Below are 22405 nucleotides of genomic sequence, written 5' to 3'. Positions count from 1 at the left end.
AATTTAACACAATTCAAATCAGTATAAAACAATTAAAAATCAAATTAACGCAATTAAAAGAATCCAACGAAAATATTCAAAACGATTTTCCTTCCTGAAGCTGACAATGCTTTTCGACCGTATGTCATGATCACAGGAATGAAAATTACCGAATCGGGTTAAACCTGATACTTAAATAGAGATTATTTGTCTTCGCGCATGCGTGTAAAGGTCCACGCATCGGAGATCAAATATGGCCGCCGAACATTAACCGAATTCTCGTGTAATTTAATTTCAACGGTTTCTGCAATTAATAGTCGCGTATAATTACGTTGAACGTTAAGTATTTTGGCCTCGTTAAATAAAAAAGTATGTTTTTCGTTAATGGCATGAAAGGCTAATTCTGACGCTGCTGAACGAGAAGCACGAACTGAGGCTTCATGTTGATTTACACGAATATTAAGAGAAAATCGGGTCGAACCCTGATAAGACGACTGGTAAGTTGTCGATTTTTTCGTTTTCTCCGTTTTAATTTCTGGAGGGTATCATACGGAAGTGTTCTACGCACTATATTGAGGTAAACTCCTCTTATTATTTTACTAACTTCTGCATATATATAATCATATTAGTATAATAAAAACTATTCTTAATAAAGTAATAAAAATCAATCAGAATCAGATACATTATTTTAAAAAATTAATAATGTTAAATAAACTGTATGAGAAATTTACTCATAGATATGATAGTTTCATTTTCAAACTCTGATTTAATTTGCTTATGTAGTGCTAATTTTGGCATTCCTGAATCGAAGTCTCTCTCTGTTTATATTTACCATATCCAGTTCTTTCTTGGTTATGTCTCCGTGGACTCTTTCTTGCAGCTGAAAATGTGTTCTTGATGTCTTGTGCCATTATTTTATTTTATATATATTTCTTCTATTGAAAAAGATTCAAAACATATGATTTGAACTTGAAACGTTTAGTATCATTTATTGTTTATATTTTAAAATAAGTGATTTGTTTTCATTGTCACTATAGGGTAGTGTTTTCTTCATATCGCAATTTATAGTGAGCTCTCTACTTTTATTCTGCAGCTGTGCCAGAAGTTATTTTCTCAATCCACTTTATACTTTTCTAGTTATATGACTAATAAAAAATAAAACAGAGAAATATATATATATATATACATATTCTAAGGATTTCGTTGTATATTTCTAAAAAAGAATAATTTTTTCAGTATTCTGTAAAATTATTATATTTAAAATTTTTATTATTATAAGTTTATTGTTTTCATAATAAAGAAATCTCTGTAATTAAAAACATCTCTCAGCGAAACATGAAACACTAGTTGTTATGGCCAAAGACATTGGCATGCATCTGAAAAATGGTTTATCACACTGTAAAATGTGATGTCTTTCTTCACTTGCCGAGTGGAAGTGAAAGAAATAATGTTAAAAAACAAGCACTGAGTAACTTTCCATCAAACAGAAACAGTGCTTGTTTCTGTTTGATGGAAAGTTAAATAACTCTATGTGGGCACGTATTCTTTCTCCATTGTTAAGAACTATAAAGAGGAAATTTCATATACAGGATGGTTTAAACAACTTGCAGAAAAATTCTGCAAGTTGTTTAAATCCATACTATATTTTCAGTTTTATTTAAGTTATTATTATTATAAGAGAGGTTGCAATAGGTTTTACTATATTTGCTCAGTATATATGCTGCTTCTCCAAATTTATATGGTCTTGAAAAAATAATAAAATTAAGCAAATTATACTTAGTTGTTCTTCTTATGTAGCATAATACTATGGTGCTGGTAGAAAAGAAAACATTTTTGAAGAAAGCTGCCGGCAGCCTTTATGCTAACGTTATTTTTTTTTTTTTTCAAATTGCAAGGCTGCTTCACTACATAAATCTTCTGCACTAGCTAATATTGGCTCTGAACTCTCTGCAAAGTAAACCCAAACAGTTGACAATATCTAATGCCTTTAACTGAATAATTTCCATACTGATAGGAATATCATTTATTAACATATGTTAACATCATTTATTTTTTTCTTGCACGAAAGAAAGCATGAGTTCATCAGCTTCTGAATGTCCTGTGTTTAGGTCTTCTGAAAGTCCTGTATGTGGAAACTGCTATTGCAGTTTATCTTTCGTAAGAAACCAATAGCACGCATTTAATTTACTTCCTAGGAGCTTCTCTCTTAGTAGTCTTTTCTGCATGTCAGCTGTTCTGAAATAGGCATTATAAGGATGTCACAATCCTTCAGTTTTTACCTGTCTTGTTGCAGTCTATTCAAAATTTGTACAAAAAACACCATTATAATTTATTTAGAGACTTCTTAAAAACATATTGTTGGGTCTGACTCTGGTAATAAATAAAAGTCCGCACACGATGCTAATCCCACTTTTACTTCAATATCAAACTCATTGTGAACCCATAAATGTAGAATACTGAATACTTGAAAAATATAGTATATAAATTCAGAGGGAATGAACTATGAATGCCATATGCTTTTGACTACCAATCCTGGGAATGTCAAAACACAAACCTCCCATGGCACAGTATTACCAAAATTGTTGTGTTAGAAATTCTAGACACAATGATCAGAACCACTCAGAGTAGGCAAGTTTCATGTTGCCCCGCATTACATACATTACTTGAAATATGTTTCCCTTTAAATTTTTGGATTAATGAGAGGCTCTAATAATATAAAATAATTAGGTATGTGATGTTTACATTAGGACTCTGACAGTTGGTAATGATTGAATTTGAGCTTGTATTCAATATAATATTGAAGAAGCTAAAGCATCATTGTTTTGTCATAACAGCAAAAATGATACTTGTACTAGAGCTAGACAATGACCCCCACCCACCCACCTAAAGAACCACTTATAAGGTGTGTCCAACTTTAAAAAATTCTGACTTGAGGGGGGGGGGGGGAAATGTGACTTATATCTGAGCAAATGTGATATTTCAGTTATTTTTATGACTTTAATTATAAGAAATTGCAATAAATACATTTGGAAATGTATTTATTGCAATTTCTTTCCAAAATTCATGCTTACATTTGAAAGTGCCCTTTTCGAATGTAAGCATGAACTGTTTTGACCATGTCTGACAAGACCTTGACATAGTGTGTGAAAGTTATTGTTGAAGTTGTGTTGCACCCCTATGAAAACAAGTTACTTTCATTTTAAATAACAACTGGTGGACATCTGGGGGTGACTAGTGCTGCTACTGTACTAGTTAGAATCAAATTTGATAAAGTTTTCAATGATAAATTAACAATTTACAATTTTAACTTACAATTTGGATTGCATGAATTTGAATTTACCTGTAGAACATTGTTAACATGTTCTTCAACTTTAAAGAAGTTAAAAACTTGATTTAAAGAAAACATATCATAACAGTGCTTCGTTAATAAAGGAAAAATACAGGTTTGCTAAGCTACTTCAGAACAAATTGGAAAGACCTATTTTAACATTCCTTGTTTCAGTCAAGCTTATTTTTCATAGCATTGCTGTTTTCAGTCATTTTGCTAATTTTCTTTTATGAGTGTTAAGTTTTAAATGTACTTTTTAGATGGTTGATGGTGAAACCAGCCCTCCTTCTTTGCTTACAGAAGCTGATCTCATTGCCCTTATGGAAAAACATGGCATTGGTAAGAGGTGATTTTTTCCCCATCTCTACTGTCTTATTTAGAGTGTTGTTTGGCTAGTTCTATAACTTTAGTGAATTGTAAATCTGAAATAAAAGAAAGTGTCAGAACAAATTGGAGGTCCTGATATACTATTTGTACATTTATATATATATATATATATTGTAATATAAATATAAATGTACAAACCATTTTATGTATTATAAAATCCCATTACAGAATTTAAGAAAACCGTTATTAGCTGTGGCATAGCATCAGTGAAAACCGATGCTATGCCACAGCTTGTATTTACTTCTTTTAATATTCCTATTCAACAACAGCACTAAGAGTATCATTTGACACCTGATTTTTGCAAGGCCAGGCATCTTATCAATACACCTCACAACCTGGCATTTAATTCACAAAATGAGAGTTGTCAAAAGGTGCAAAAGTCAAAGTTTCAAAAATTTTGCAGACAAAGGCTCTTTATCTTTTTTTTTTTTTTTATGTGAACCCCAAACACGAAAGGTATTAGAACCTATAGTACTTAGTACCGTGCTTTGGTTGGAGGTTGAGAAGTCGAAAGAAGATATTGGTTGACATGGACTTGAACTTCTGTAGATTGTAATTTTCTGGAAATACGTATGAAGGAAGGTTGTTCCAGAAAACGGCAGTTGAATGAATAAATGAGGAAGATGAAAAGTTGGTTCTGTGGGTTTGAAGTTGGACAGTAAATGGAAGTTGGCTGGTGGCGGCACGTGTTTGGACTGTTTTGAAAGCGAGAGCGGGAATTATAGAAGCCAATTCAGAAGAACAGTGCCCATGGAAGTATCTGTAGAAGAGGCATGCAGCAGAAACAGTACGTCTATGAGAAAGCGAGTGGAGAGACTCTGTTAGAGATGAATCATTAATTAACCTAACTGCCCTCTTCTGAATGGAATCAAGAAGCTTGAGAGAGGTTTTGGGGGCACCACCCCAGATGTGGGAACAATATTCCATGGCAGGGCGGATTTGCGATTTATACAGAGTGAGCAGCTGTTTGGAAGAAAAGTAACGCCGAGAGTGAAAGAGAAAACCAAGTTTTTTAGATGCAGAGGAAGCAATATTTGTAATGTGCTTGTGCCAAGAGAGATTAGAAGTCAGGGTGATCCCCAAAAGAGATATATCATTTTGCTAGAAATCGGAGTGTCACTAAAGATAAGCATAGGAGCAGAAGAATCCTTTTTGGGAGATATAAGACAAGACTGAGTTTTAGAAGGACTGAAATCAACTAAGTTGTCTTTGCCCCACTGGAGATTTACCTGGAGATTGGCATTTAAGGAATTGGTAGCAGATTTTCGAGAAGTTGAAGCTGATTGAGCAGGACAAGGTTTCTCAAAATGGAAAGTGGAATGCCATGTGCTATCATCGGCAAAACTATGGATAGGATTTCCAGTCAATGGAAGAAGGTCATTAATATACAAGAGGAAAAGAATGGGAGAAATAACTGAACCTTGGGGGACACCGGCATTAGTGGAGAAGTTAGAAGACAGAGAGCCATCTACCATCACCCTCAGTGAGCAATCAGAGAGAGAAAACTGGATAACCAATTACTAAAAACAGTTGGCAACCCATAAGATGGAAGCTTGTTTAGAAGACCTTTATGCCAAACACGATCAAAAGCCTTTGAGATGTCAAGAGCAACTACTTGTGTTTCGCCGAACCTTTCCATTGAATTAGTCCATAAATGGGTAACATAAGCCAGAATATCACCAGTGGATCGATACTGACGGAATCCATACTGGCGATCGTTGATCAGACGGAAGGTTTCTAGGTAGTTTAAGAGTTGGCGGTTAATTGATTTCTCCATTATAAGAGATTTCTCCTTATATCTATAAGAGGACCTGAGGTGTTACTCAGGTACTGTTTCTGAGATGTTACTGAGTTGTTCCGGTGTTACACTGAGGAGGGAGTGGCACTGGCCTCCTGTCAGTAAAGTGCCAAATAGCACTGAAATAACCATCTAGTTAGGGGTGGCATCACATTGAAAATAAGCAGCATTATACTTCCCTTTTGAGTGAAGTATTGTTTATTTGTAGTGTAATACTGAGGCAGTTTTTGATGGTAGTAGACTAACTATTTTAATCATGCCTTTTAAAATAATTTTGTCTTTCATTTTGCCTGTTCTATAAAAAAACGGGAGAAATGTAGTGTGTTCTAAATTTCTGATTAAAATAGTTATGCATTATTTAATTATATAATATAATTAAAATATTATATATTTTTAATAGTAATATATTAAAAAGAGTCTGTTCTATATCTTTAATTTATATGCCTTTTTTTGAGCAGTTATGACATTTCCCACCTAATATTCATGATGTGTTCCTAGTGCAGAATATATTTTTTCCATATATTTAGCATTATCATGAATTATAAAACAAATAAATTTAAAAAATGTATTTATTTTATTACTTTTCATTATATATGTTGCAAATTATTATTACTATTATCTTATCCCTTAGTGCTATTTCTGCTTTACATCAGTTGTTTAGGTAATTTATTTACAGTATTTTAAAATTCAGAACATGATCCACATATTTATTTTTCTTTTATGCCATTTTTCAATTCGTAGGGACTGATGCCACTCATGCTGAGCATATAGAAAAAATCAAAGCTAGAATGTATGTTGGAGTTAATAATGATGGTAAATTTGTACCTGGTGAACTTGGTATGGGATTAGTTGAAGGTAATATATATATATTTTGAGTTACTCAATTAGCCATTTCAGTATTAGAGACTAAACCAAGTAACTTAGCCCTCTAATGGACACATCTATATATGTAGTGTGCCATTTAATATCCTTGGAATAGACAAGAAATGGTTTAAAATTGTTCACTTTCAAAAGGTGAAAAAACATAAATTCACTACAAATATGGCCTCAGTTTACAGCCTGTCTCAGAAAAGCCTGTTTGTCTCTATGATGTAGCAACATGTCTTGAGAGTGGAAACTCAGAGCAGATCCAAAATGGTGACATCAGTTACAGTTTTATTTAGTTAAATGAGTGCAATTTCCTTTGTGTAGGAAATTACACTCAGTTGAATATATAATGTATGAAGGGCATGATGTTTGATGCGTAGGATAAGATATATCTTAAAAAGAAACATAAAACTGCATAAAAATTTATTAAAACAAATTCATTTGTTCCACATTCCTATCACAGAATTTAAAATTGTGTACTTTGTAATGTCATCCTTTTGAGACACTTGAAAAAAGCATTTGAATGGAAGTGATTTAACATTATACATATAATGAACACAACTATGAATAGTGCATTTTTAAAAGTTCAAATGTATATTTAAAATTTTTTTTTAAATGAAAGTTCTCACTGTTGCACTCTTTGAAAGACACACCTACTTACTTAACTCTCAAGTACATGTCGAATATGATTGGGTGCCCAGTGCACATTTTGTACCATTCAATATTGTTAAAATTATGTAGAGAAATAGTCTAAAATCGTGCACTTGGAATATTATTCTTTATTTTAGTAATATAGTATTAGCATTAATAAACAGTGCAAGAAGCCAACACCATCATCTAAAAAAAGAAATAAAAAAACACCAGGTTTTATCCAGGTATCTTTCCAATCCTGGTTTAAAAAAATGAGGTTCTGTTGGAACCTAATTTTGTAGAACTAGAGAGCTTATGTAAGTTCTTAAACTGACATAAGCTCTCTAGTTCCACAAAATTAGTTAATTTGTTCCAACAGTTATTCATCCTTCAGCTAAAAGAGAATTTTTTTTATATCCAGTCTACAGTCATCCCTGCTTAAGCTGAATCAAAAGAAGAAAAAAATTTCCATTCCCATTATTTAATATACACAAACTTTTCAAAGCCTTAAATCTCTATAGAAATACTTCTTGATATCATTAACCAAATTATTTGCTCTTTGTTACACATATTTCAGTAAATTCACATACTTCCTGAAATGAAAGCCTCAAGGCATAGCCTGACTTTGTGTAAAATTCCTGCACACCATAGATGTATGAGGACCTCATCAGAAAAAAAGACATTGAGCTTCTTGAAAGGGTCCAAAGATGGCCCTTTTGCCGAACTCACATGATGAGGTTGGCAACAGGGCAACCATATGAGGAAAGACTCTGAATAATGTGGGCTACAGAGCTTGGCAACCAGGCACCTCAGAGGTGACTTGATTGAGGTTTATAAGGCTCTGAGAGGGATTAATAAAATAAATGAAGATGGAATTTTCACCGTTATAGAAAATTCCAGAACTTGGGGGCATAAATTCAAATTACAGGGAAAGAGGTTTAAACACTAGATTGTAGGAAGTTTTCTTTTAGCCACCAGGTTGTCGATTGCTGAAACAGGTTGCCTTCACAGATAGGCTGACAGTTTGAATAAATTCAAAGGTCAACTGGATAGCTACCTACGTTGAGGAGGGAAGCAAATGATAATTTGTATTTTCTTATCTATTCAGGGTTCCCCCCCCCCCCCTCCTAGCCTGTGCAGCAAAAATCTGTGGCTTCCTTGCACTATGGCTACTACTATTACTAACACACTGGTATGACAATGTTTCATCACCATAAACAGTTTTTAACATTTCATGTTTCTTTTGCAGTTTAAAGCAAAATTTGATATTTGTTCATTGCTCCATTGCAAAATCGTGAAAAGGAATGTTAACACTACTAATGAAACTCATTGTTCCTTGTAACCTGTCAGCCTACTGGACAATCTCTGTACTACTGTCTGTTTGAGGAAGTTTGAGCTACAACACACCACCACTTCTGTTTATGTTCAAACCACACTGCAACACCACCAGTCTGGTAACTTTAATGCCACACCTCGTTCATCCTGAATCATGGATTCCTTAATTTTCCTTGTTTAAGAAGTTAAACTTACAGGACTTTAATCACCCATGAAACTGCTTTTGTAAATTGGAGAGACATTTTCACTTTCGGCTGCTGTAACTTTACTTGAACCCTGGGATGCACTTGTTATAATAGCTTGGTTAAACAGCTTATCTTGCTGCTATCACTGGATATATCTCATCTCTTTATGCCTTTTCCACATTCAAGTGTGATAATTTCTGTTTTAATCCATTTTCAGTGATCACAATTGTTTAGTTTCCACAGCCTGTTGTCTGAGCCAATAACATTTGCAGTGGCAAGTGATTCAAGAAAGCTAGCTTATACAGCATCAGCAAAAAAAAGAAAATAATAATAATAAAAAAAGAGACACTTCTCATTTTACCTATTCATTCCCTCCAGTAGTTTGTCTAGTTCTTCCTTGAATTGATTTAAGCTATCAATTAATGCTTAAGCCATCATAAAAGGGAAAATTAAAATATATCCCTTTACTCTTGACAACAGTTATCTTTTTACATATATCGTATGTCAATACATTATGATCACTACCTACCAATGATTCCTTAATATAAAAGTTGCCAATGTAATCTTGGTAAAAAGAGATTAACAATATTGTTCTCCTGTGTTGTTTCTCTAACACCTTGATACAAGAAGTTGTCATATAATAAATCCAGAAATATACTGCTGCTCTGGGAGCAACTCGCTCACAAGTTCCACATGATACCTTCATATTCCACAAGTTCCACATGATACCTTCATATTCCACAAGTTCCACATGCATTCATACCTTTTTATTCACTCCATTTGTTTGAATAAATTGTCATCATATTCATTTGGTCTGTGCACATTTGCAATTTTTTTTTTTTTTTTTTGCTTTGCTTTCCTGTCACTTATATCATATCAGTTTGAATCATTAATATCTTGCCAGTTCTTATCTTTTATGTGTAATAAATACTATAGTGTATTCAATACAAATTGAAAGCTAAATGTTGACTGAAAAAGTGTATGTTGATCTCCTTTTAACTGGCCAGTGTCAGAGTGAACATACATTTTGAAATGCTTATGAAATGCTTCTGTAATAACATTAAAATATAAGAATATTGACTTTTTTTTTGTAACCTAAGTGCCAGTTTTCACAACCTTCACCTAATTTATAATGCTACCAACTGAGAATATTTCAGAATTATTTATCTGTTTTACTTCATATTAATATAGTACTACTTTAAAAATAATCATGTTTATAGTTATGATAGGCTAATTTTGTGAAAAACTTAAACATATTGTTTTGATAACTTAATGTATCATTTTCTGACCATTTTGATTACTTTCCTAAAACAATAATTTTCAAATAAAATGAGCAGTGTGCATACACACAGGCAGTCTTTTACAACGATATTGAAAACTGTACTTTGTTAATAGCAAAGTATATCATTTCACTGCTTCGAAAATCGATTAAGTACATAGTTTTATATTTTCTTCATCGCTGTTAGCAGCCTGTGGCACTGCTGAAAATGACTTGTTGCTCTGCTGTATGTTAGCAGCATATGCACACAAGATTTCAGAGACAAAAAAAAATTGGGATGGGCTTGGATACATGAGAGACAAATAATCCAAACTGTTACAAGATTTTGAACAGAGAAGATAGTTGTCATGAGTGTCAAAAATTTGCATCCATTCTCTTTTATGAATTGTCCTTTTTCAGAAACTTTTATTTAAAAAAAATTGTATTAATTATTACTACTATTATTTTTTATTGTTTTGTTTTGTCTAGGCTATGACGCAATGGGATTTGAAATGTCTAAGCCTTATTTAAGAGCTGAACTGGAAGCAGACTTAAAAAGGTAATTGTTTTATCATATAGATGGATAGCTTTTATTGTTATTCTTGATTACACTATTCAACTAATTTCAATTTTTTTTCTATATCTGACTTAGAAATATATGGTTACGGCCAATTGATGCTGATTTTAGAAATGCAGCTTGTGACACTGTTATGTAATTTAATGTAACTTATAAAAAGCAAAAATAATATAACTGTAAATATTACAAATTAATAAGCACTTTCTCAAACTGTTCAGAAATATTTATTACTATGATAAATATCAGGTTTAGTGCAATCAGCATTGAAGAATAGCTTGAGATCATTTTAGTAATGCATAGACATTTCTGTACCTTGTATTGGAATAATGTGAAATAATGTAACTTTTCTATGTCTTCCATCAGAATAAAGTATTTTTAGCAAGTGTAAACATAGTACATGGAATAAGTTATGAACAAATTTATCAGCAGTTCTATATTTTTGAAGCCAGATCAATGCAAATCATAAACGATGTGTATTATATAGCTATATTAGAACTATATGAAAATATATGTAGTAATACTAAATTTATTTCTTTTGAAAAACTTTTATGTTGCTTGATTTCCTTTTGTATACCATTTTGCTTTCTCTCGAGATACACCAACATCCTATTATTCCTTGGTACCAAGGAAAATCTGTCTTCTTTTTCATCACCTGAAAGCACCTAAATTTTCTAGGGCAAAATTCAAATATTAAAAAAAAAAAAAAAAAAAAATATCATACATTCAAAATATGAATCTTTAAAAATATTTGGAAACCTGTACTCAACTAACCATTCAAAAGCTTTACCACCAGTGTCTTGAAGTTCTCTGCTTTCCTCTTTCCTAAGAATCCTTTCACAACTAATTTGAACTATAAGAATTTGTAATACAGTAAAATGTCGGTTACTATTACTATTAATGGTAGTATAATAATTTGAAAGTCTGATTTTTCTTCTTTTTTTATTATTATTACTTGAGACATGTTTATTATGCTCCAAGAGTATTTCTGTCTTCTTTTTTTTTTTTTTTTTTTTTACTTCATATATCTGGTGAAATGTTAGATTAGGACTAATGGGTTTTCTTGGAAAACCCTGAGTGATAGTTTAGTCATTTGCTTCCATGACATGTTTTGTTCTCTTCATTTCATATTACGTTTAGTTTAGCTCCAGATTTAATAAGAATAATATCAGCCCCGAAACTGTCAATGAAAAGAAACATCACTGAAATGGGTAGAAAACCAGGAAGAATGCGATATAATCAAATTAATATTATTAAGGAACTTGAGAGATTTTGCAGCAAAAAAAAAAAAGTTCGCAACAAACAAAACAAAAAATGATTGAACGTTATTTTAAAAAATTACTCGAAATTTTTTTTCCACATAAAATTTGCAGTAAAATGCCAATCCAAATAATACATATGTAAATGTGCAAATTTTTATGTATAAGTTTTTATTTTTTAAAATTAAATAAATTTGGTTTTTTCACGGTATGTAAAGTTTTTCTTTTACCCTAATACATTATAACAGAATTAGTTTAATTTTACCTTACGTTCGATTATCCGGAAAATTTTGCTAACTGAAGAGGTCCGACATTAATTATTCCGGATAACTGATGCTCTACTGTATATTTAAATGGGAGAAACCAGATTTTCTCCAGTATTACACTTTTAGCTACATAGCACATTATGATATCACTTCACAATCATGAGTTAGATCTGAATATCAACCTCTTAAAAACTAACTTTGACTGACTTGTGCCAGTCAAAGTTATTTACCTCCTTCCAGTTGTTTTGCTTTGACTAGGTAGTGGCCAACCCTCTAGTACAGTGTTTTTCAAAGTATGTTCCACAGAACCTTAGGATTCCCCAAAGTAATATCAAGGATTCCCCAAAGTAATTTGCAAATTTTTTGTTATTGATTTTTTTTTTAAATTTGAATATGTATTATATAAAATATATTAAAAAATATGATTAAAAAACCTCAATATATTTTTAAAAATGTTTTTTTAATATACCGACATTCCACAAAAAAAAACTGAGTTCACAAAAAGGCTTCTGCTGCCCAAAAAATGGTTAAAAATTTGTTTTGGTTTTCAGATTAGTTTTTAGTCGTATGATTTTCAGTAGAGATTGTTTTTTTTTTTTTTTTTTAATCGTGTAATCTGTTTTCAAAGGCAATTTAATTAAATTAAAATTATTAAAATATTTATCAGTGCTCCATACTTATAAGTACACAAAATTCCTCTCTGAAGGAAAGTTCCAGGAATTTATGATGCTACAAGTTTAGGAGTGATAGATATATAGGAAAAAGTAGTTTGATAATCTAGTTGCAGTGTTCCTGGTAGTACATATTGGAAGTTAGTAGCACAGGCCCCATAACTGTGATTGAACATAAAAAATTCATTTTAGGAATTGGAGAGCTTCAATGGTCTAGTGCAGTGGCTCCCAAACTATTGAGATCTACAGACCCCTTCAAAAATCAAAAAAAGTTTGCAGACCCCTACATAGTGTGTGTGTGTGTGTGTGTGTGTGAGAGAGAGAGAGAGAGAGAGAGAGAGAGAGAGAGAGAGAGAGAGCGAGCGCACACACTGGCTTTTTTGAAAATAAAATTCAAAGTTTTATGTGTGAAACAACTCAACTTTATTCTTATTTTTAAATAGACATATAATAATAACTTTATTTATCATCAATTTGCTATACATAGAACGAATATGTATACAATTAAAAGTTAAAAAAAAATAATAAAAAAATATATATAATAAATTACATATATAAAAATATATATCAGAGGTTTGCTTCAGTCTGTAACATCTGCAGGTCAGAGAACAACTCTGCAAGCTGTTTTCTATTAGCTGACCACGTCAACGATTCATGGGCACATAAATGTAAATATGCACTAGTGGTGGGGGTTGAACGCACTCTGTTAGGGAAGTGACTTGTATACTCTTATCGAAAATAAGTAATGTTTATAAAACTCATTGTGATTCTATCAGTATATATGTTTAGGAAAATAAACGCATTTTACTTGATACCCCTTCTGAACCTTTTGTAGACCCTCTGGAACTGGTCTATGGGCCTCCAGAGGTTCGTGGATCCCAGTTTGTGAAATGCTGGTTTAGGGGAAATCCACAGTCACTACTGTACAGTAGGATCATACATGGCCACACAAAAATGATTTGAATACCAACTGAAATCCTAGACACACCAGACCCAAAGACTAGTATGTAAAGGCAGTTTGTCCTTTTTCAAAGGACAAACTTGCGTTATTCTTGGCAGTTGTCCAAATGCTAATACCATTAGTGTGTAACATAATGTCAGAACAATGCATGTGCAGAGAATAACATTTACTGCAAAAATAAGAATGTACTTGTTGTTTGATAGATGTGCAAATAAAAGGTAAACTCAAAATGACCACCATCTGCCACAATATAGGCTCGAACTGTTATGTATCATGGTGGACTATATGCATCATTAGTTCAGTACTGCAGGTGGTTTGTATCAGGCACGTGCCGTGAGTAAATTTATAAATGCCTACTGCCTACTCAGGGTAGGCAGTAGGCATTTATAGAGTAAATTGTAAGCAAAAGGCCTTGTTGCTATAAAACAATATGTAAATGTATTTTAAACAAAAAATATTTATTTACAGTTTTATTTGTAAATGAACTCCATTCTTCTCTCTTTGCTAGTACTAAAATATTGGTCACTTTTTCATAGAAACTGTAAGTTGGACTTTGCTCCATTTTAATTAATCTTTCCTTTTCAATGGAAATTAAAGCAAGTGATGAAAGCCTTTCATTTTTCATTCTATTTCTGGTGAAGCTTTTGATTCTTTTCAAACATGATAATGACCTCTCAACAGAAACTGTTGTAGCTGGAATTGTTAAAATCAATTGCAGCATCTTCACCACTTCAGAGAACGTTTGTTCGAGTCCATTTTGAAACACGAAAGAGCAAATTTTGAATTGATTTATCCTAGAATACTTGTGCATTATAAATTCCAGCTAGATCAGTTTTGAGTCTTATGACATCGAAGGTGTCACCATAATTCTTTTCTAAACTTTTTAATGCATCCTTTTCAATTTGCTTAGCTAGTTTTTGAAACTTTTTACTATTGACTAATGAAATAAATTGTAAATTTTTAAACTCACTGTATCTTGCTTCCATATGCTTCAGGATATCATTCAATATTAGACAGAATATTCTTTCTCTTTCTTCTTTAATTGGACGTTTTGTACTACATTTTGATTCAATCAAGTTATTTTCTTTGCAACATTCTTCACATTTCTCATATATATCATCAAAATGTCTATGCAGATCTTCGAGTGAATTTATTGTTTCATTGATTCTTTCAATGCAATATGGAATATCTATAATTTTAGTCTGTAAGATATTGAAGTGTGTGTCAGTTTTAATGAAAATTTTATCATAAACCATAAGAAGAAAGTATATTGAATCTTGCATTAACCAATTATAAAATCCATTACTCCTCACTAAGGTATCTTGAATATTATTTTTGTTCCTTTACGCTGTTGAAGTTGTTTTGTACTACATTTTTATTCAATCAAGTTATTTTCTTTGCAACATTCTTCACAGTTCTCATATATATATCATCAAAATGTCTATGCAGATCTTCGAGTGAATTTATTGTTTCATTGATTCTTTCAATGCAATATGGAATATCTATAATTTTAGTCTGTAAGATATTGAAGTGTGTGTCAGTTTTAATGAAAATTTTATCATAAACTATAAGAAGAAAGTATATTGAATCTTGCATTAACCAATTATAAAATCCATTACTCCTCACTAAGGTATCTTGAATATTATTTTTGTTCCTTTACGCTGTTGAAGTTGTTTCAGTTCCGGTGTTGGTTTTATAATTAATAATTAATATTTATAATTTTAGTCTAGCTAGGCACTACTTACCTTGCCTACCCAGAGGACACGTCCCTGGTTTGTATTTGTGTTTCAAGGTTTTTCAGATGCAGTGGCAAATGCAGTTTTCAGATGTGTGGCATCCATCCTGGATTTCATGTAGCTCCAAAGAAAAGATGTCTGGTGATCTAGGTGGCATGGCAGAGCCAATGGGTCTGATTCATTGTATTCAAAGTTGAGATATGCCACAAATGATCCTATCATAAGCATGATTATAGTTTTCTGTTAAACTTTCCTGCTTGTTGAAATTTTGAGTTAAACATATAAAATTTTTTAAAAATCTGTGCTTTCTATCTAGTTTTAAGAGTTATGGATCAATTCGTTTAAAGAAAACAGAAATATATACTCTTTATGAAGCCAACTTTTTTTGTCTTGCTTTTATTTAGGATATGTGAAGGGGCTAAAGATCCAAAAGGTAATCTGCTTGTATTAATTCATGCTTTTGTTATTTTAATGAAAACTACTATATGTATTGTTTTTTTATTACTACTGTATATTATTGCTACTTTTTATATTATTTATCTTTAATCAACTAAAATATTGTTCTGTGGTTTTTTTTTTTATATCATACAGTGGGTGTTTCCTGTTATCTTCATCACAATTTCAGTATTGCAGACCATTGTTTAGAACATTATTTCTCAGCCTACTGACTGTGAAAGAAATTAAGAATGTTAAGAATAATTAACAATTTAAGATTTTCTTAAAAGTATTTTAATGCAGTGTGATCTTGACATTGGGGAACAACATTAGTATCACACATTTATAAGTGAAAATCCTGCATGTTTATAAGTGAAACTAAAATTTACTTATTTTTATTTTTAAATAAATATAAATCTTTAATTTTTTATTTATTATTATTTCCTTTTTTTTTTTTGTATGAGTACACAATGATTAAAGACATCAACTGTGCATTAAAGGTGCATATTGTGCTTAAATTTTATTGATTCTACTAATACACATTTCTGTGATGTACTTACACTTTGTGTGTCCTTTCTGAAGTAGATAATTTATAGTTGTGGAGCTGACAACAGCATTTTGTTATACATAATTCTTAAAAAATAACTTTTGAAATTGTCAATTTCTTGTAGCAATTCCACACTTTCAAATGAGCCATTGTTAACATATAAACCAATTAAAAAACAGTGCTGTGAACAGGCAATGAGGACTGGCTCAGTGCTATTATCATATCCTTCCACATGTAACATCATTAGAATCAACATTACATGATAGTGTTCTTTTGGTTTTGTTTTTCATGAGCTTATGCATTAAGTAATACAGTAAATTCAATGTATGTACCACTTTCTTTACAGTTTATTCTGCAGTACTATTAAAAATGCACCCTCGTAGGTAGCATCATGATTATTAATCACCATCCTCTTTCACTGGGCACACTATGCCCAAAATTGAACTCCATCAATGACATAAGGAATTTTTATTGGACTTTTTTCAGAATGTGGCTGAGTTAATTAGTCTCAAGCAAGGGCTGCGTGGTTTTTTCTCCCAGAAACTTGAGTTTTCATCTAGGAAAACCAACCAAAGAGTGAATGCAGTATCTTCAAAAAGGCCTCTGAGGTTGGGAAAATTCATATTCACGATATTACATTAATACACCAACCGTTTATCGGGCGCATAGGTTCTGGGACCGCAAGTGGCTCGAGAGCTTGTGGATTTGCTCATCCAATACCAATACTATGAATAGGGATAGGAGTGTGTGGCTTCACCCCCTTTTTGAGACTATAGTCCTCTCAAAAGATGAGCATTTCTGTTTACTACGTTCCCGAGCTGCTTCCGGTTCTGGGGCACGCATAGGAACTTTTGTTCATGGGCCTGATCAACCATGTGTGCCGTGAACCTGATACTTAAGGATGTGCTGTGTAAGCATTGTTTCTTGTTGAGAAAGGAGGCGGACGCCCCCGAAAGCTACAATTGTATAGTTTTAACGCTTTTAACCTTATATATTTTATTGTATTGTATAATTGTACAGTTTTAACAAGTTATATATTTTATTTTATTTTCAGGCTTTATTCACAATCAGTTATTGTAAATAGATTATGTTACAGTGTCCTCTGTATTGTTGGCATATATACAGTATTAAATTATTTTAACTCAACAGTTGGTGTATTAATGTAATATCGTGAATAAGAGTGAATGCAGTTATGGGCATATATTGATGCCTCATAGCCTTAGTTGCTTTAGCACTTAACACATACCTAAACTGTTGTACAACCTGTTAAAAAAGTTGCAATGTAAATATAAAGTTGAGAGAGAGATTCTAAAAGTACACTGCAGTGATTTGTTTATGCTTTTAGTGTAGTGCAACACCAGTGAAGCTTATCTTACTTTCCAATTTTTGCTTCATGCTGAAAACTAACAAAGCTTAATAAGAATAAAATGTATCAATATGTGATGCTGTTATTCTTTTCAGAAAGATAATTGTTATATCTACTCTTTTGACAAATTGTGGCATATTAATATTAAGCTGAGTTGGGTGCATGCTTATTGAAATCTCTTTTTAAAAGTTGTAGAATGCAGTGGTGGGTAAAATAACAGTCACAATCTAAATGCTTTCATTTAAAAAAAACCAACACAAGTACAATTCTCCATGCTATTTGAAAAGAGTTTATTGCTTTTTAAAAATTGTGAGAAGGACATTATGTGAGGGTTAAACTATTTTAAATTAAAAATAAAACACTTTACTCCACATATTATTGCAAAATTTATGGTTATCCTTTTCTTTATTGTTATTATTATTTATTACTATTAGCCACTGGTGCAAGGAAGCCTGAGGCTTATGCTGTAACAGCCAAAAAAAATTTTTCCAAGTTACCCTGAGAGAGAGAGAGAGAGAGAGAGAGAGAGAGAGAGAGAGAGAGAGAGAGAGAAGTAGAAGGGAATCACCAAGAAAGAGAAGAATGATGGTATCCAGCTCAGGACCCTGGGTAGCCAAGCCCATACTCACCAGATGTGAGACTCTGGGGTTAAAGAGGAAAATCTATAAACATCTATCTCTCAGAGGTAGATGTTTATAATTATTGATACAAAGTGTAGTACAATTTTGCAATTCCATACATGCATTCTCTAGTTAGGTTTCAGTTACATTAATTGCATTTGTGATCTGGGTGAGAAGATCATTTAAAGAGTGAGGATTTGAGGGATTTGAGGCCTTTTGATGTGGCCCCATATAAAAAAGTCCAGTGTGGAAAAATCAGATGGGTGAGCAAGCTGGCCAAGCAGCTGACCCACCTCTTGCCAATTCATCTTGGGAAGATTTAGTTTAAAAATTGTTGAATATTCCAAGCAAAGTGGCGATGTGTTCCATCTTGCTAAAAAAAATTTATTATTTCAACTCTTAATTGTCCTACTTCAAGAATTAAACTCCTACATCATTGAAAGTTAACTATCACTATTAATCACTATTTCTTCAAAAAAGAAAGGACCAGTTATGCTTATTTTCCCAGAACACACCAGAAATTGATTTTAGGGGAATCCCTTTTTTATGTTCCCAGACTTCTTGTGGTTTCTCTGTCCCCCAGACATGGTAGTTGTGGTCTTAATTGTCCTACTTCAGGAATTAAACTCCTGCATCATTGAAAGTTAACTATCACTATTAATCACTGTTTCTTCAAAAAAGAAAGGACCAGTTACGCTTGTTTTCCCAGAACACACCAGAAATTGATTTTAGGGGAATCCCTTTTTTATGTTCCCAGACTTCTTGTGGTTTCTCTGTCCCCCAGACATGGCAGTTGTGGTGATTAACCTTGCCACTAATGTGAAACATTGCTTTATCCCTAAACATTAGATTGTCAAGGGATAAGATGCAGTTTTCATTACACTCATGACAGAAAGCTAATCTTGTATTCAAGCAGCATTTGATGCACTTGAATCTTGTAAAGTAACTTGTGCAATTTCATTCTAAGAATTTTGTGTACAATTTCTTTAGGAACACCAAGTTCCAGAGATGCCTATCTTAATGATTTTTGTGGGCTTTGCTGAAAAGCTTCCTCAACACTTCCAGTCTCCTCATTTAATCATCACTAATGGCTTATCATTAATGGAATCACTCTTTAAACTTTTTCATCCAGTTTGAAATTGAATTTCTATGAAATGAATAATGTGTCATAAATTTTCTTCTAACCACTAGTATGGTCTTAAGCTCTGCTATCTAGGAGACACAGTTCACTTTCTCTTCTATTGAAGTCATCTCTTGTAGCAGCGTTTCCCAAACTGGGGTCCGCAGATCTCCAGAAGTCTGTAGACCAGTCCCAGGTGGTCCACAAAATGGACTGTTTGGAACTTGTCAAATTATTCGTTCTATGTATAGCAAATTGATGATAAATAAAGTTACTATTATATAATTATGTAAAAATAAGAATAAAGCTGAGTTGAGTTGTTTTAAACATAAAACTTTGAATTTTATTTTCAGAAAACCCAGTGTTCTCACTCACTCACTCACTCACTCACTCACTCACTCACACACACACACACACACACACACACACACACACACACACACACACAAATATATGCATATATATAGTGGGTTTGCAAACTTCTTTAGATTTTTGAAGGGATCCATAGACCTCAGTAGTTTGAAAACCACTGTCTTGTAGGGTAGATTATCTGCAAAAATTAAAAACAAAATTAGAGTAAATTAAGTAATTATTTCTGTGCATATATATGTATAATAAATATAATAAATACGTTTATAAATACATACTATAATAAATTACATTTCCAATGCATTTTACAGATAGTTTTTTCCTCACATAGATCTTATGATGGTCGGTAAAAGACAACTAACCACCATTAGCAGTGTGATGGAAAAATAAAATCGATATATGGCATGAGTACATTTGATGAATGTGGCATGATGTCATTGAACCAATAACAGCAGACTCTCTCTCTCTCTCTCTCTCTCTCTCTCTCTCTCTCTCTCTCTCTCTCTCTCTCTCTCTGATATAAGTTCTTAATTACACGATAAAAGACCTAAACTAAACTTAGAATTAATACAATAGACAACATGTTTATACACATAAAACATGATGCATTTATGTTTAAAGAATTAAATTTTTTGTATGTCTACAACAGTGTTTATTGTATTAATTTTAAATGGAGTAAATTAGATTGGATCACTAATTGGATCAAAAATTGGATCACCAAGCAATTTAGATCCATTTCTTGCAGAATAATGTGATTTATCCTTTACTTTACCAGTTGGGAAATAAAAGTAGACATTCAGGACACTCCCAACTAATTGTTTATTACCAATAACAGCAACTTACTTAATGCAAAATCTCCAGGTCTGGACTCTGTTGAGTTTCTGTGGTAAATATATTTGCCGAAAATATATCTTACGAAATCTTTACTATGGCATGGTGAAGCTGTTATCCACACCCACAAAGAATCTAAAAATGTGTTAAGTGGATGGTACTGTTTCAGTGGATGCTGTGTATATTATGTTTAGAAAGTTTTCAGATTTCACTTCATTCTAAAGTGGGTTTTTTTTTGTTTTTTTTCCCCTCCTTTCAGCTGTTCTTGAAGAGCAGATAAAAAAGTATAAAGAATTATTTATTGAAGCTGTTAATCAGGTAGAGTACCTTGCATTTCTTGAAATAACACTAATAGTATAGGTTAAAAGGAATTAAAATAATTAAACAAAAACTTATTCTTGTAAATGAAATGTTTTTTAAAATGTTTTTTTTAAAAGAATTGGAATATTTTAAGGACAAGTCACTATACTTGTTATAGAAAAACACAATGATCATTGAGGAGAGGTCAGTGTTTTAATTTTTTGAAATTTGATGATTGATTTGTACTTCACACAAATCCATTAAAAATGAAAATGTATTCACATTTAGAATAACAAATTGAGCCAGGTAAATGCCAGGTAAGCACGTTTTATATTTTTAAATAATAAAAGGCAGTTATCTTCAAAAGTGTAAATACTTCTTCAAGATTTTTGAAGTGCCAATTTCCAAAAATTCATTAATTTTTCTTATAAAAAAGAAAATGAATTGCAAGGATTACAGCCCTTTTTTTTTTAGCATGACAACAACTGATTTCAGAATAATCATCTTCCCATTGTATAATGAATGTAAATTTGAATTTAACTATAAATTTTTTTAGCAATAAAAATAAATAAAAACTTTTAGCCAACATTACTTTAGTGCTAGTGTTTGTATTACTATTGGGGAAAATTATACAGTAAGCTTATGTAGAAACAGCAAAAAAAAGGAGGCAATCAGTGCCATAATCTCTGACTTTTGTTTGTCCATTTTTTTTTCAAATATTTATATAAACCGCCCCTTAAATTTAACTGAAGTTAGACCATATTGCATCGTTGTGTATTATGTCTATAGAAGCACATTCACAGGCTGATTTGCAAGTTGTGTAGGCTGAAAATCCTGAAATAATTCGGGAGGGGGTTACTCTTTATTTCTAAGATGGCCAACTGTAGTCCTGATTGTATGGACTTTTAGAGTTCCTCTGGTCTATGATAGGTCTCAAACCTACACCTCTCCAAACAATTGACAAAACCACTATACTGTCATGGAGGTCTCTCCAGAAGAGTAGATGGGAGTATTCTGACAGTCAACCACTGTTTTACTTTTTGAACATTATTTTACAATTATCCCCCTCTCAATTTATATTTATGTCAGCTTTGTATGTCGATTGCAGACCCTCTTAAAGTATTTAAAGATCTCAGTCAAGTCACTTGCACATGCCTGTTTCTCAAATGCTGTAATTTACAGAACTAAAATTCCCTGATAAAAATATCCCTTTGACATCTTAACCAGTTTTGTCACTTCTCTATATCCTGTCCAGCAGATACACATGTACCTTAAAATGGTGTCTCCAGGCCTGTTTGCAATATTCAAGATATATCCCAACCACTGCTTTATATGAGGTGTGGCAATAAAGTTCCTAGACTGGCATCATTGCAGTCATGTTCAATGAATTTGAAAGTAAATGGAATGTTGTCGTTCAAACTGCCTCCGACAGAAGGTGGTACAGAGATTGTCCAGTAGGTTGACATGTCACAAGTAACAACCAATTTCTTTAGTAGTAGCGTTAATGTTCTGTGTCACGATTTTGCAGTGGAGCACCAAACAAATATCAAATTTTGCTTTAAACTGGGAAAATCTGCAATAGA

General features: G+C 32.3%; 1 protein-coding gene across 1 annotated transcript in view; it reads left to right on the top strand.

Moving 5' to 3' along the window:
* Top3alpha (topoisomerase 3-alpha) overlaps positions 1 to 22405 on the top strand; it is a 129698-nt gene that overhangs the window by 62091 nt on the left and 45202 nt on the right. The window contains exons 13-17 of the mRNA XM_090375031.1: positions 3568 to 3646; positions 6234 to 6347; positions 10257 to 10326; positions 15639 to 15667; positions 20782 to 20840. Of these exons, the coding sequence (XP_090231157.1) occupies positions 3568 to 3646; positions 6234 to 6347; positions 10257 to 10326; positions 15639 to 15667; positions 20782 to 20840 (351 nt within the window). The remainder of the gene's footprint in view (positions 1 to 3567; positions 3647 to 6233; positions 6348 to 10256; positions 10327 to 15638; positions 15668 to 20781; positions 20841 to 22405) is intronic.

The sequence above is a fragment of the Mastigoproctus giganteus genome, chromosome 6 (genome assembly GCF_048544385.1).
Source record: "Mastigoproctus giganteus isolate SK-2022 chromosome 6, ASM4854438v1, whole genome shotgun sequence".
NCBI lineage: Eukaryota > Metazoa > Arthropoda > Arachnida > Uropygi > Thelyphonidae > Mastigoproctus > Mastigoproctus giganteus.
This window is presented reverse-complemented; position numbering and strand designations above follow the sequence as displayed.